This window comes from Aegilops tauschii, chromosome 1, assembly GCF_002575655.3.
Source record: "Aegilops tauschii subsp. strangulata cultivar AL8/78 chromosome 1, Aet v6.0, whole genome shotgun sequence".
NCBI lineage: Eukaryota > Viridiplantae > Streptophyta > Magnoliopsida > Poales > Poaceae > Aegilops > Aegilops tauschii.
Window position 1 is genome coordinate 471,838,968 of NC_053035.3, and position 15,724 is coordinate 471,854,691.

Sequence of the window (15,724 nt, forward strand, 5' to 3'; positions counted from 1 at the left end):
AGAAACAAAGCCACTTTGCAACAATGCAGGAAGCGGCTACGAAGGATGTGGAGAGGGCATTCGGAGTGTTTCAAGCTCGTTGAGGAATTGTTCGTGGAGCTGCAATGATGTGGAAATCAAAAAAATTGTGGCAGCTGATGCCATGTTGTGTTATTTGCATAATATGATTGTTGAGAATGAGGGTGATGGTGTAGCCCAAATCAATGATTTTGAAGCGCATGGAGAACAAGTTCAAATCTTGAAAGATAAAGATGCAAATCAGCTTATAAACTTTCTGTAGATGCATCAGAATCTTCGAGATCATCAGGTGCATGCTCAGCTACTCAGTGATCTTGTGAAGCATATGTGGATGGAAACCAAAGAGCTAATGTTTGAGTTGTGCACTTAAAATAAATTTTACGTAAGAAATATGTATTTTCGCTACCAACATTTGTTATTTACATGCGACATTGACATGTATGATGGATATGCATAGATTTGCATATATTTGAGAGTCTAGATTTGAGGCATGTTGCTGCCGGGAAGGATATATGAGGGACGGTTTGGCTGCATTCGCGGATGTAATAGGGTGCCGAATTTGCCAAGTTTAGCTGTAGATGGTCTTAGGTCGTACATGAAGGAAAAAAATAGCACACACGCTTCGTCATATCCAAACAAATGGGCAAATGATGGAATAAGTAATGACGATCCAAGTTTTGCCAAATATCTCGACAAAAAGGTTTTTGACAAGTCATCTCGTGCAACACAGTCATTCGCGGGGTCTATTTTCACCTTTTGTCTTTTTTCAAGAGCACACTTAATTGCGTACCTAAGATTTATAGAAGACATAGAAAGGCCGACATGCTCCCACCACAATCCAGTGAGAAGCAAATCAATTTCAACACAAATGCACACGAAACAACAACAATGCATAAGCGATTGTCCTAACTTGATCACCAAAGCCACTGTGTCCACCAACGCCGACCACCTTCCAAGAGCAACAATCAAACAAATCACCTTGCCAACACAGCAATCACCCTTGAGCGCCTAAAAGAGTTGGCAGGTGTGTGGCGGGACTTGGACAACTCCGAGAAAGCCATTGTCTTGGACTCACCTGCGACGGCGTACATGGTGCCCTTGAATCACAATCCGGAACAGCGGCAAGCGCCAAAGCAACGCAACATAGAACCAACAAGGTGCTCCCAACAGAGGAATGACGCCAAAAGCACCGCCATCACTGATTCAGAACGACCGAACACAGCCTTTCACCCGGGGACAACAAACCGAGAGAGAGAGAGAGAGAGAGAGAGAGAGAGAGAGAGAGAGCAAGGTGCTGACACACCACTTCGATGCTTCCAAGGAGGGGAACGACACCCACGGCCGCCTCCGCCACTAGCACCGGACGGAGACGTGCCGGATTTTCATCTATATCGCACACCTACATCCCTGCTCACTGGAAAGGGCAACTCCGCCCATATTGATTCACTCTGCCACCGTCACAGCATCACCCCATTGAAACTGCATCGTCACGCCTCACTAGTACCACAAGGACGAGCCTAGGGCAGCTGCATGCATCACCATGGCGCCTAGTAGTCACCGAGCCTCGGCGACACCACACCCGCCTGCAACCATGGTCAGCGCTCTGGTAAGCATGGAAGCCCCAAGTCGCAGCTGTAGGCGAGTCAACACCACGCCCACCACGCCCATAGGCAGACACAAGCCGAGAACCTCCATCCAACCCAAATCCAAAACGGATGGATCGAGAGCTCCCAACCGCAGCTGCAGTCAAGGGTAAGCCACCGGGCATAGCTCGTCCCACCACTACCGCCACCGAGCGGCATCACTGTAGGGCCCTCACAACACCTCACTGCCAAGACCGCCGCCGAATGGACGTTGCGTCGCCTTGGGGGAAAGGGAGCAACGTCCAGGGAAGACCATGCCGCCGCCAGCACTGCCTGGGCTTTGCCCGGAAGAGACCCTCGATGGCGGCGAGGGGGAGGGGTGGGAGGGAAGGGCAGACGGCGGGCGGAGCTAGCTAGGGTTCCCTCGTGTCACCTCCGGGAGGGACGCATGGGTCGAGGGTGGTTAGCTTTCACCTTTCTCAAGCAAAGGTTTGTGGACTTCTACTCGGACATGTCCGGTAGCCCCATATGATGGGGTAGGATTATGCTCATCGTGAGATCGAAATAGTAAAGAGAAGAGCCATATCCCTGTATCTTTGTCTATTTTGTGTGTGTGTGTGTTCATTGTCGGGAACATGTTGCCCAACAAAATTTCAACGGATAGGTTTTGGCATAGAGGTAGGAAATAAGTTTAACTTGCTCTTCATTTGTATGCCATGCAAAGATACAACTATATCACAGACGTTTTGTACGACCTTTTTACTTAATAATTTGGCTGCATGCATCATTTCAGATGCAGAGACCTGGGGTAATCTTTCTTTAAAAAAAAATTGTATGCCATGCAAAGATACAACTGAATGCTGAACAATAATTGCTTAGATGCCACCCACGGGCCGCGGCATACACGTTGCGTGTACCCGTCTAGCCTCACTCACAAGCAGTGTGGATGCTCATCAGCTCATGAGAAGATAGCATCAAACCTTTCCCCCCCTTGAACGTTGATCCAACAAAAAGCTAGCATCAAATCTTTTTTTCCTACAACCAAGAAACAACATCAAACCTGTTCTTTTACATCAGGAAGATAGCATCGAAAATCTTATTATTACATCTTACACAACAAATAATTAATGAAAAAACCCCAGCACACACACTTCAAATCAAAACAGACGTGATGGGCGTGAAAAAATGGGAAGAAACACACACACACACACACACTTGAATTCCAAACAAACGGGCAAATGATGTGATGGAATACAAAAGTAATTAATGATGATGGACACCACACAAAACCACGAACATGATCAATCCATGCATACGCTAGTAGCTAGCAGTTCTTCTCGGCCTTTTGGAGCTTGCACTTCACCTTCTGGAAGACGACGGTGGTGGAGTCGGGCTTGACGAGCTGCAGCTTGAGCGGGCAGACGGCCTCGATCTTGCACTTGGTGTAGCGCGCCGTGTAGCTCACCTTGCGGGTCAGCGCCACCTCCACGTCGAACGTCCCCGTCTTGCTCTCCTTCTTGTACTCCTGCTCGCCGGCGCTGCCCAGGGACACGAAGGCGCCTTGGGACGAGGAGGTGAGGTGGTACACCCTGGTGGCGCCGGCGGGGTGCTTGTCGCCCGTGGCGGCGATCTGCACGCGGTCGAACTGCTGGCCGTCGAACCTGTAGGCGGCCACGAAGGGCTCCACGTTCTTCATGCTCATGGCCCAGTTGGGGTTGCGGACCTTGAGGGTGAGCGAGAGGTTGTAGGCGATCCCCGTCACCGGGGAGGTGAGCAGGTCGAACCTGGTGAGCGAGGCGTCCTCCACGGTGATGGTGACGTGGCGGAGGTAGACGAAGGCGGCCAGGAGGACGGCGAGGAGGACCACGACCGCGACGACGCCGAAGCAGATGAAGAGGTACTTGACTTCGTCCCTCGTCAGGTAGCAGTCGTCGTCGCGGCCGCACATTGTTGCCGCCGGCCGGAGGCTTTTCTTCTCGGCGGAGGTGGTGTTTATCAGGAGTTTGCTGCCATATACTGACTCTAGAGGAGGTGGGTGTTTATCAGGGACTAGAGCCTGTGGGTAGAATCTCTGGCTGGGGGTGGAAGCAAGCAAAGTATCTACGTGGTCCGTGTGATTGTGTATAGCATTTGCGAACAGCTCAACTGCCATGTGAATTTGCTTTTGTCACTCACACTCTGGTAGGAGCAGAGCATCCGACATGTGTGTCGCTCGTCTTGCCATAAGAAAAGGGCCCACATATGGGTCCAGCTGCGTCTCAGGGTCCCTTCGAAACAAAACGCTAATATAAGAGCTACACTGGCAGTCCGTGGGCAGTTACCGGTCACACCTCATATTTTTTACTATGCATCCGAGTATCTCATATTTCACCCCCAAAATTCATACAAAGCATGCAAAAGAAAAAAATTCTGCGTGCTGCGCAAAACTGCGCTTCGGCGTCGCCGGATCTCTATGGTGGGCACCGGGTAGACGGGAGCGTAGGAGCGCTCGTCCATATCGGCAAGCATCTCGTCAACTTCTGCTTCCTGATCCGCCTGGAGGATACGGCGGTTGGCCTCCTCCTTTGCCTCCGATTGGAGGGAATCGAGGATTGCCTGCTGCCCCGCCTGCAGATCTGCGTCCCCCGCGCCCCCACGTCCTCCTTCTCCTCCTCATCCTCCTCGTCCTCCTCGAACTCCTCTTTCGGATCCACCGCACCCGGTGGAAGCCCCGCGGGCCGCGGCGATCCGGGCTTCGCACCTTGCCCGGGTCTGCTCAAGGAGCTGCAGTTGGTGCTACAACGTTAGATAAGGGTAGCTCCTAACCCGTCGGCGTGGTGGCATGGCTACTTGATTGTGGTGGCGGACGGCGGGCGGCCGACGATTGAAATGTGGAGGTGGACGGCAATTGAAAAGTGGAGGCGGCGGACGAGAGGGGAGGAAATGTGGACGGATAGGGTTTCGGGGCCGGCGCCTGTCTTAAATAGCCGGGCTAGGGGGCTTGCGCGGCGCGCCGGAGCGCTGACAAGCGGTGCCATCAGTCTGTCTAGCGAGACGAGTTTCAAACCGTCGGGTTTCAGAGTGTTTTCCTAGGGGACCCGCACGTCAGTCCGACGTGGCGGACGCGGCCGATCGCGTCCGAGCCTTTTCATATCCGTCCCAGATATGGGTTGGATATGAAGGGTGCATGTCAGCCCAGACGTTTGAGACTCGTTTGAGACACCCGGTTGTAGATGCTCTAATACCTCAAAAGTGACGGGCCATCCGCCTGAGGGTTTGAGGCACCCGGCTGTAGATGCTCTAATACCTCAAAAGTGAGACGGCCGGTCCATCCGTGGATAAGACTCGGTCACCCCTCATTTCTCCTATTTTCATAATACACCATGCAACATAAAATTAAGCTACGTACTGTATCAAACTACTCTAATCGTCGTCTGATATTTCGATGACCTCGATGTCGGATGGAGCGGCCTCGTGGTCGTTGACGGTGGGTTGCCACTCCAGCTCCTCGGCGATTGCCACCTGCACGTTGGCGATGAGTTCCTTGCGCTTCATGTTTGCCTCGCAGATGTAGCGTCGGTTTTCCTTGAGTTCCACTGGATGGACTCGACGATGACCTACTTCTTCGCTACCTTCTCTGCTTGGCCGACCTCGAATTCGGCCAGCGTGTCGTCCATGGTGAATCCGCCCTGCTCCGGTGCCAGATACGCCTCGCCCTCGTCCTCCTAGGATTCGTCCCACACCGCGTTCTCCCATCTCAGCGCCCCTCCTGCTCCGGAGAGTACGGAGGCATGCCGGCTACAATGCGAGCGGTGCGTCGTGTGTAGGCGGCCCGCATCTCCTTCTGGATGGCCGCCTGACCCCACGAAGTAAGCATCTTGTAGTAGGTGATTTGATTGTGGAACATGGCTACAGGCTGACGGCGAGCTCGTAGCGGATTAGGGCGCAAACGGGGCTCAGTGGCGGCACGGAGGGAAGGATGAAAATGGAAGTGGCTAGAATTGTGGCTCACCACCTAGCTTAAATAGCCGAATTTGACTTCTCGGGCAGTGCACCGAGGCCGCGACATGCTTCCTCGCCGGACCGATGGGTTCAAAAAATATGCAGCAGCATGCGGAGGTCTATGGAGCTGCGTACACCATCTTTCATCCATCATATTAAATATTGTAATGTAGCTGATCAAAATAAAATTTGAAATGGTCAAATTTAACTAAATTAAGATTAAGGTATCTACAACCTCATTTATGGGTTACAGAGTCACTGTAGTAACGTACCTTTTCTTGTTTTTTTTATAACACGTACCTTTTCTTGTTAAATAAATTTTGTTTCATGTTATCTTTTGCACGATCCATATCATCATAATGAACGACATTGATGTCTCGTCTGAATTCACCAGTCGAAGAATTTTTAAAATTGGGGTGCAGCCTGCCACAAATTGCCGAAAACCACAAAGCTGACTATTAGAGCATGGGTGCATTGGAGTACATTTTTTTAACCACTCAAAAATGGTGCTTAAAAGTTTCGTTTAAAAAATATATTTTTTGGCCTAAGTACACATTAAATTTTGTTCAATAATACGCTGTATTGTATGCTACACACACAAAAATCCAGCCCCCAAATTAACAGAAAACAAACCTAATTTTTTGCATGCAGTTGTCTTTTTTGTCTCACATGGAAGCACGTATATTGATGAAAATTTAAACAGTTATAGTACACTAATATACCTGCATGTACACAATTTTTTTTTGATTTTTTCAGACCGTAAAACCCATTTTTTAACTTCAAAAAAAGGGCTCTATGTGTCCGTGCTCCAAAGGCATTATTCACAAAACCTACGGCTATCCAAAACAATTCCTGGAACAATCTCCCCTTCTTTTCTGTAGAATTATATCTACTGACGCTCTAATCTGTCGAAGTGAACATATTGATTAGTCTGCCCTTTTAAAAAAAGTTGCCGCATTTCCATTAAACATAATAGAGCAAATACAACTCACATGGGACTGAAAAGAAATATCCAGGGAGGACACATGTCTAGAGACAATTACACAGAAAAGCCAATGAAAATCAGAGGTAACTTGAACTTGTTGGGGCCTCTGTGCAGAGGCATACCGTTGCCCACCAGCGTTCACTGTCATCGCCAGGGCGGCCTCCAGAAGAAAATAAAGTGAGGATCCATTGAATCTAGGACCAAGGAAACACCATCGCTGAAGTAGCTTTATGAGCCGAAGAAGTGGCCTGCGATGAATGGTAAAGCCAATGTCGCTGTGGCGCGTCGGCCGGGGTTTCTCCCCATGTTCCTTGGACCGCAGATCTTGTTTGCTCGGCCAACATCGTTGGAGAGGCGTGTCAGATCTGCCCTCCATCAACCACAAACCTTGCACCTGAACAAGCATCTCCTGAACATCGACGACACCACTGTCTGATGGAGCACTGGATGCTGGCAGACACCTAAATTCATCTCGTTCGGACACCCTGGCAAAGCCGGAGCAAGCATCACCTAGGAAGGAGCGGACCGGAGGAAAATTATTCCACAATGGCGCTGTTGCCGCTACCTCAACGCCACCGCCCAGAACACCAAATCGTTCACCAAGATCCAAGAGGAACCGGGCGGCGAAACGGAAACTCTAGATCCATTACCACGAACGGAGAAAATCGCCGTGATGGCAGAAGAACATAGGTATTCACCGCCGCCGTCATAACCGCCAGAGCCGATAGAACTGACGGGGAAACACTAGCTACTAGAACCTACACCTAAAGCCTACTGCACAGAGATCCGCACGAGGATCCCGGTGGCCCTCACCCACCAACGACCACTAGGTCATCAGGGATGGGAGCCGCTGGGATCGATGCCGGAACGCGCAGCGCACGGGGCAAGCGGTTGCCTTTTTCTCCTGGTTCGTGGGAGACGGAACTAACCCCTGGGTGATCAGTGTGCCCTTGTGCTCATGTAGACAATCCAAAATCAAATAGGATGTAGCAAATCTTGTCACTGCTGCCCTAATCAAATCCTTCCCGTCGGTAAGAACCAAATATATGTACTCCCTATGATCCATTAAACCAGCGATAATTAATATATGGATTGGAGAGAGTAGCGATTTTCCGGCCCTTTGTAATTGTTGTCAATGCATCCTAATCTTCTTTCCAAAATCCTCAAGAACTAAATAGATACAATGAGATGCACATGGAGGTGGCAACCGGCTATGTCGACAAGGTATGTGTGTGTGTGGAGGGGGGCGGGTGTGTGTGCAGTCGATCGATGGTCACGGTTTCAGCTTTGATAAACTTACAAAATGTTGTTAATATAGAAAAGTGGAAAGGAAAAAATATATTGTTACTAAAAGGAGAGAGAAATTAAGGAGCAATGTCGGTTAAGATGTAAAGATGGAGGGGGAAAATTGTACTAGGTTGCTAAGTGAAAAGAAAAATGAGAGAGTGAAATATTTTTTTTTAAGTGGGTGTGCATCTAATCCTACAATGAAAAATTCCCATGAGTAGATGAAAGTGACAACATAGGAGACTCTCTATATGAAAAACACGGTGCTACTTAAAAGCACAAGTGTGGAATTAGCATGACCCTTCTCTCTTTGTTTTTTCTTTCCTTCTTTTTTCTTTTTCTTTTCTTTTTTTTTCTCTTTTTCTTCCTTTTTTTCTCTCTTTGTCCGGAGTTTCATCCCGACTTGTAGGGGAATCATAGTCTCCATCATCCTTTCCTCACTGGGGCAATGCTCTAAAAATGAATAATGATGATCATCACACTTCTATTTACTTATAACTCAAAATAAATAAAAATTACAACTCGATACCTATAACAAAGTATGACTCTATATGAATGCCTCTGGCAGTGTACCAGGATGTGCAATGATCTAGCATAACAACAATATCAAAAAACGGACTAGCCATGGAAATATCATGCTAGCTATCATACGATCATGCAAAGCAATATGACAATGAATGCTCGGTCATCAAAATGGAAGCGGTGGAAGTTGCATGGCAATAAATCTCAGAATGGCTATGGAAAGACCATAACAGGTAGGTATGGTGGCTGTTTTGAAGAAGATATAATAAGGCTTATGTGTGATAGAGCGTATCATATCACGGGGTGTGGATGCACCGGCGAAGTTTGCCCCGACTCTCGAGGTGAGAAAGGGCAATGCATAGTACCTTAGAGGCTAGCAAATTGTTGAAAGGTAAGAGTGCGTATAATCCATGGACCCACATTAGTCATAAAGAACTCATATACTTATTGCAAAATTTTATTAGCCCTCGAAGCAAAGTACTACTACGCATGCCCGTAGGGGGATATATTGGTAGGAAAAGACCATCGCTCGTCCCTGACTGCCACTCATAAGGAAGACAATCAATAATAAATCATGCTCCAACTTCATAGCATAACGAGAGACTATACGTGCATGCTTCGGGAATCACAAACCTTAACACCAATATTCTTACTAACCACAACCGTTTACTAGTACCTCCCACATATTCCATCTCTATATCGCAAAACTATTGCAAGGAATCAAACATATCGTATTCAATGATCCACAAGTTTTATGTAGGATTTTATGACTAACCATGCAAATGACCAATTCCCGTTGACTCTCTAAATAGATATAAGTGAAGCATGAGAGTTTAATTCTTTCTACAAAAGATCATGCTCTAATATATATAAGTGAAGCCAAAGAGCATTCTACGAATAACGGTTTTCTATATGAAGAGAAACATGCAATCCAAACTTCAAATGATATAAGTGAAGCACATGAAGCATTCTATAAAGCCATACTCAAAAGATAAGTGAAGTGCAATGAGCATTCTATAAATCAACTATGGACTATCTCATACCAGCATGGTGCATAAAAGAAAAATGAAAAGTAAACACAAAATACGCTCAAAGATTTGCACATATCACATGAACGGAACGAAGACGAAAACATACCAATATTTGTTGAAGAAAGATGGGATACCTTTCGGGGAACCCCCAAGCTTAGACACTTGAGTCTCCTTGGATATTTACTTGGGGTGCCTTGGTCATCCCCAAGCTTGAACTCTTGCCTCTCCTCCTTCTCTTCATACCGGGACCTCCTCGATCTTTGATCACTTCATCCACACAAAACTCAATAAAAAGCTCGGTAAGATCTATTAGTATAATAATGCAAATACTACTTTAAGTACTATTGCAAACCCATTAATATTTTGTTTTTGCATTGTAGCTACTGTATTATAACTTCTCCATGGCTTATACCACCGATAGAATCGATAGTTTCGTCTGAACAAGCAAAACAATGCATCAAAAACAGAATCTGTCTTAAACAGGACAGTCTGTAGCAATCTGAACATCTACCATACTTCTGTAACTCCAAACATTCTGGAAAATTACGACAAAATAAAAATTTGCATAGAAATACTCTGTAAATTTTTTTAGAAACTTTTGACATTCCAGTAAAAGAAATGAAAATTCACGCGCTACAACCAAAGTTTATGTTTTTACACCGCACATACCAACAAGCAAATCTAATCATCCTAAAGGCAAATCTTGGCACATTATTTTTATAATACAATGGATTTGTACAAGGGGATAATTATTTTTGTGAGAATCTTCATGAAAAATTCTACATTGTTTCCATTAGCATGAACACAAGTGTTCAAGGTCGACCCTCACTTCTCCAATGCATCACCTCTCAATCGCTTCTCTTTTTGAAGAAGTTTGTAGGTTCCCCTCTACATTTTTTTATTTTTAAACTTATAAAAGCACACAATAGAATAAAATGACTCTCTAAAACTTCTGGGTTGTCTCCCTGGCAGCGCTTTCTTTAAAGCCATTAAGCTAGGCATAAAGTGCTCAAGTAATGGATCCACCCGGATCCCAAGGTATATCAAAGCCAATTTTAATTAATAATGATTTGGCATTTAGTAGTGAGCACAAAGCAACATATATCATGCAATGACGAAGTCTAACTCTCTTCCTATGCATCGGCATGTCATACAAGAACAATTCATGCACACCAAGTAAAGGCCAATACATAGCATGAGCAGTTTCTTGCAATTTTTCGTGTTGGAGACATAAAGAGGTGGAGATTGCAAGTAGGAGCAGCAAGCACATGCATATTATGTTAATCAAAATCATCATGTGCAACGGTAAAAGGCAACCCATCAATGTAATCCTTAATAAGTGTAAACATCTCCGATATAGTGTAGTTTGGAGAATTTAAAAAGATAATAGGACTATCATGCATGGGTGCAATAGCAACAAATTCATTCTTAACATAAGGAACTATAGCAAGTTCACCTCCATAAGCATAATTCAAATTGGCATCATGGCCTCAAACATAGCAAGCATCAATTTCATCAAAAAGGGATATTTCAAAAGAATCAACGGGGTCATAGCAATTATCATAACAATCATCCTTCGGTAAGAACAAAGGGACATTAAACAATGTGTGGGGTGAAGAGTTACCTCATTATAAGGTGGGCACGGGTGATCAATCCGCTCTTCCTCCTTTTGTTCTTCGCTCTCCTCCTCATCTTTTTCATCCAGTGAGCTCACAATTTCATCATTTTCTTCTTCCATAGACTCCTGCAAAATATTAGTCTCTTCTTGGATAGTGGAGAAGTCCTCAATATATGGTTTAATATAAGCGTTAGAAGAACAATTTTCATAGCACTATTTAAGTATGGCAATTTTTTCAGATTTGTAAAGAGTGGCATCATACTTTTCAATCAAAGAAGCAATTTCTTAAGCACCCTTAAAAGCAAAAAATTCTTCAATTTGTTCAACATCAAAGTAATTATAAACACCTTTGGCATAAGAAGATAAGATTCCATTATCACAAAACTCACATTGGTAGGGAAGGTGTTTCTTAGGGTCTGCTGAACAAGAAGTAAAATCATACAATTCACATAAATTCCAAGCATAGCATTGCATACTATTAATTTGATGCAGTAAAAGTTTCCCTTTTTGAGATAAGCGGTGTCGCACATAATAAGCATGCTCATTTAATGATTTTCCCTCAACTAAGTTAGTTGGGTTTTCAGCACGAACACAAATGGATCGAAGATGATCCAAGTAGAAGGCTTGAGTAGTATGATAGATTTTGGGTGGTTCTTCAACCATTGGTTTAGTAGGTACAACTATTTTTTCGTATTTTACGTTTCCTACCCATAACTAGAGATAGAAAACAAGAGCACAAATAAAAACAACTTAGTGATAAAGCAAACATGCACACACGAGAATATTCACCCCACGCTATTGCTCCCCGGCAATGGCGCCATAAAAAGGTCTTGATAAACCACAATTATAGGGGATCGTTTGTAGCCTTCTTCGATAAATAAGAGTGTCGAACCCAATGAGGAGCTAAAGGTATAACAAATATTCCCACAAGTTCTATCGACCAACGATACAACTCTACACACACTTGACGTTTGCTTTACCTAAAATACGTATGGAACTATTTTGAAAGAATAAAACTACGAGTACTTTGCAAGAATAAAACTACGAATAAAGTGCAAGACAATAAAAGTAGATAGATTTTGTCAACAAGAAAGTCATTTGTCCCGAGGTGATCGATAACTAAACCGGTGATCATTGTTGCAGTTCTATATGAGGGAGAGGCATGAGCTAACATACTTTCTCTACTTGGATCATATGCACTTATGATTGGAACTCAAGCAAGCATCCGCAACTACTAAAGATCATTAAGATCATGAAACCCAACCATAGCATTAAGTATCAAGTCCTCTTTATCCCATACGCAATGACCCCCAAACTCGGGTATGTGTATTCTGTCACTCACGCCACCCACCATAAGCGAACCATTACCGTATTGCAACACCCTACAGCGGGGATCCCTTCGTTTGCGCGACACAGAGGGCACCGTAGGAGAACACCAAAATAAAATATACAACTCAAACCAATCATGATCATCTATCAACCCATAGGACAAAACGGATCTACTCAAACATCATAGGATAACCATAGATCATTGGAAAATAATATATGGAGTTGAGCACCATGTTTAAGTAGAGATTACAACGGGGAGAAGAGGTGTTACAACACTGCATAGAGGGGGAGTAAGTTGGTGTTGACGACGGCGAAGTTGTTGGAGTAGATCGTCGTCACGATGATTGCCCCGGCGGCGCTCCGGCACCACTGGGAGAGAGGGGGAGAGAGCCCCCCTCCTTATTCTTCTTCCTTGGCCTCCTCACTAGATGGGAGGAGAGTTCCCCCTCTGGTCCATGGCATCCTGGCGGCGGAGGGGCCGGAGGCCCTCCAAGATTGGACATGTCTCTCTGTTCTCTTCTGTTTCACGTTCCTATTTTCTGGCTGAAAACCGTTTCATAAATTCCCGGAGATCCGTAAATCCGATTGCGCTGAAATTTTTACACGATTTTTCCCTTAAATTATCTTTCTTGCACCTGTAGAAGGGCCCCAACCGACTTACGGGGAGGGCACAAGACACCTGGGCGCGCCAGGGGGTGCCCGGTGCGCCCTGCTGGGTTGTGGAGGCCGTGGGCCTCCGTTAGCGTTGATTCCACCTCCCAAAAATCAGAAATATTCCAAAATAATTCTCCATAAATTTTCATCGCTTGTGGACTTCGTTTTATATGGATATTCGGTAAAACAAAAAACATGCAACAAACAGGAACTGGCACGGGGCACTGGATCAATAGGTTAGTCCAATAAATCATATAAAATGATGCCAAAAATATGTGAAAGTTGTGTATGAAGGAAATATACCCTAGAGGCAATAATAAAGTTGTTATTTATATTTCCTTATATCATGATAAATGTTTATTATTCGTGCTAGAATTGTATTAACCGGAAACTTAGTACATGTGTGAATACATAGACAAAACAGAGTGTCCCTAGTATGCCTCTACTTGACTAGCTCGTTAATCGAAGATGGTTATATTTCCTAACCATAGACATGTGTTGTCATTTGATGAACGGGATCACATCATTAGAGAATGATGTGATGGACAAGACCCATCTGTTAGCCTAGCATAATGATCGTTAAGTTTTATTGCTATTGCTTTCTTCATGACTTATACATATTCCTCTGACTATGAGATTATGCAACTCCCGAATACCGGAGAAACACCTTGTGTGCTATCAAACGTCACAACATAACTGGGTGATTATGAAGATGCTCTACAGGTGTGTCCGAAGGTATTTGTTGGGTTGGCATAGATCAAGATTAGGATTTGTCACTCCGTGTATCGGAGAAGTATCTCTGGGCCCTCTCGGTAATGCACATCACTCTAAGCCTTGCCAGCAATGTGACTAACAAGTTAGTTGTGGGATCATGCATTACGGAACGAGTAAAGAGACTTGCCGGTAACGATATTGAACTAGGTATGATGATACCGACGATCGAATCTCGGGCAAGTAACATACCGATGACAAAGGGAATGACGTATATTGTTATGCGGTCGATAAAGATCTTCGTAGAATATGTAGGAGCCAATATGAGCATCCAGGTTCCGCTATTGGTTATTGACCGGAGATATGTCTTGGTCATGTCTACATAGTTCTCGAACCCGTAGGGTCCGCACGCTTAACGTTCGATGACGATTTGTATTATGAGTTATGTGTTTTGGTGACTGAAGTTTGTTTGGAGTCTCACGGACATGACGAGGAGTCTCAAAATGGTCGAGAGGTAAAGATTGATATATTAGAAGGTTGTATTCGGACACCGGAAGGGTTCCGGAGTATATCAGGTACATACCGGAGTACCGGAGGGGTTACCAGAACCCCCCGGTGGAAGATATGGTCCATATGGGCCATATGAGGGAGGCTAACCAGCCCACAAGGGGCTGGTGCACGCCCCACAACAGAGGAGGCTGAATTGGTTTAGGGAAGGGGGCGCCACCCCCCTTTCCTTCTCCTACTCCCTCTCCTTCCCCCTTTCCACCTCCATGAGAAGGAAAAGAAGGGGGGGCCGAATCCTACTAGGACTAGGAGTCCTAGTAGGACTACCCCTTGGCGCGCCCCATCTAGGCCGGCCGCCTCCTCCTCCCCTCCTTTATATACGGGGGCGGGGGGCACCCCAAAGGTACACCAAGATTTCTCTTAGCCGTGTGCAGTGCCCCCCTCAACAGTTTACTCCTCCGATCATAGCGTCGTAAGGCTTAGGCGAAGCCCTGCGCGGATCACATCACCATCACCACGCCGTCGTGTTGACGGAACTCTCGCTCAACCCTCTACTGGATCAAGAGTTCGAGGGACGTCATCGAGCTGAACGTGTGCTGAACACGGAGGTGCCGTATGTTCGGTACTTGGATCGGTTGGATCATGAAGACGTTCGACTACATCAACCGCGTTAACATAACGCTTCCGCTTCCGGTCTACGAGGGTACGTGCACACACTCTCCCCGTCAAGTTGCTATGCATCTCTTAGATAGATCTTGCATGAGCCTAGGAATTTTTTTGAAATTGCATGCTACGTTCTCCAATAGTGGCATCCGATCCAGGTCTATGCGTAGATGATATGCACGAGTAGAACACAAAGAGTTGTGGGCGATAATAGGCATACTGCTTACCAGCAACGTCTTACTTTGATACGGCGATATTGTTGGATGAAGCGGCCGGGACAGACATTACATGACTGCGTTCATGAGACTGATTTTACCGACGTGCTTTGCGCACAGGTGGCTGGCGGGTGTCTCTTTCTGTGACGCCCCCGATTTGACCGTACACTAATCATGCATGCAAATGTGTACGATCACGATCAGGGACTCACGGGAAGATATCACAACACAACTCTACAACATAAATAAGTCATACAAGCATCATAATACAAGCCAGGGGCCTCGAGGGCTCGAATACAAGTGCTCGATCATAGACGAGTCAGCGGAAGCAACAATATCTGAGTACAGACATAAGTTAAACAAGTTTGCCTTAAGAAGGCTAGCACAAAAGTAGCAACGATCGAAAAGGCAAGGCCTCCTGCCTGGGACCTCCTAACTACTCCTGGTCGTCGTCAGCGGCCTGCACGTAGTAGTAGGCACCTCCAGTGTCGTAGGTGTCGTCGTCGACGGTGGCGTCTGGCTCCTGAACTCCAGCATCTGGTTGCGACAATCCGGTATAGAAAGAGGAAAAGAGGGAGAAAAGCAACCGTGAGTACTCATCCAAAGTACTCGCAAGCAAG

At 45.8% G+C, this 15,724-nt stretch overlaps 1 protein-coding gene across 1 annotated transcript; it reads right to left on the reverse strand.

Annotated features, from left to right (window-relative positions):
* Positions 1–2,560: 2,560 nt before the first annotated feature.
* On the reverse strand, positions 2,561–3,753 carry LOC109749414 (NDR1/HIN1-like protein 10). Its single transcript, XM_020308381.3, has one exon. The coding sequence runs from the start codon at positions 3,751–3,753 to the stop codon at positions 2,926–2,928; it is 828 nt and encodes a 275-aa protein (XP_020163970.2). The 3' UTR covers positions 2,561–2,925.
* Between the last annotated feature and the right edge of the window lie 11,971 nt (positions 3,754–15,724).

Excerpts from the sequence above, each read along its gene's own strand:
- LOC109749414 (XM_020308381.3), bottom strand. The coding sequence starts at position 3,753 with ATGGCAGTTGAGCTGTTCGCAAATGCTATACACAATCACACGGACCAC.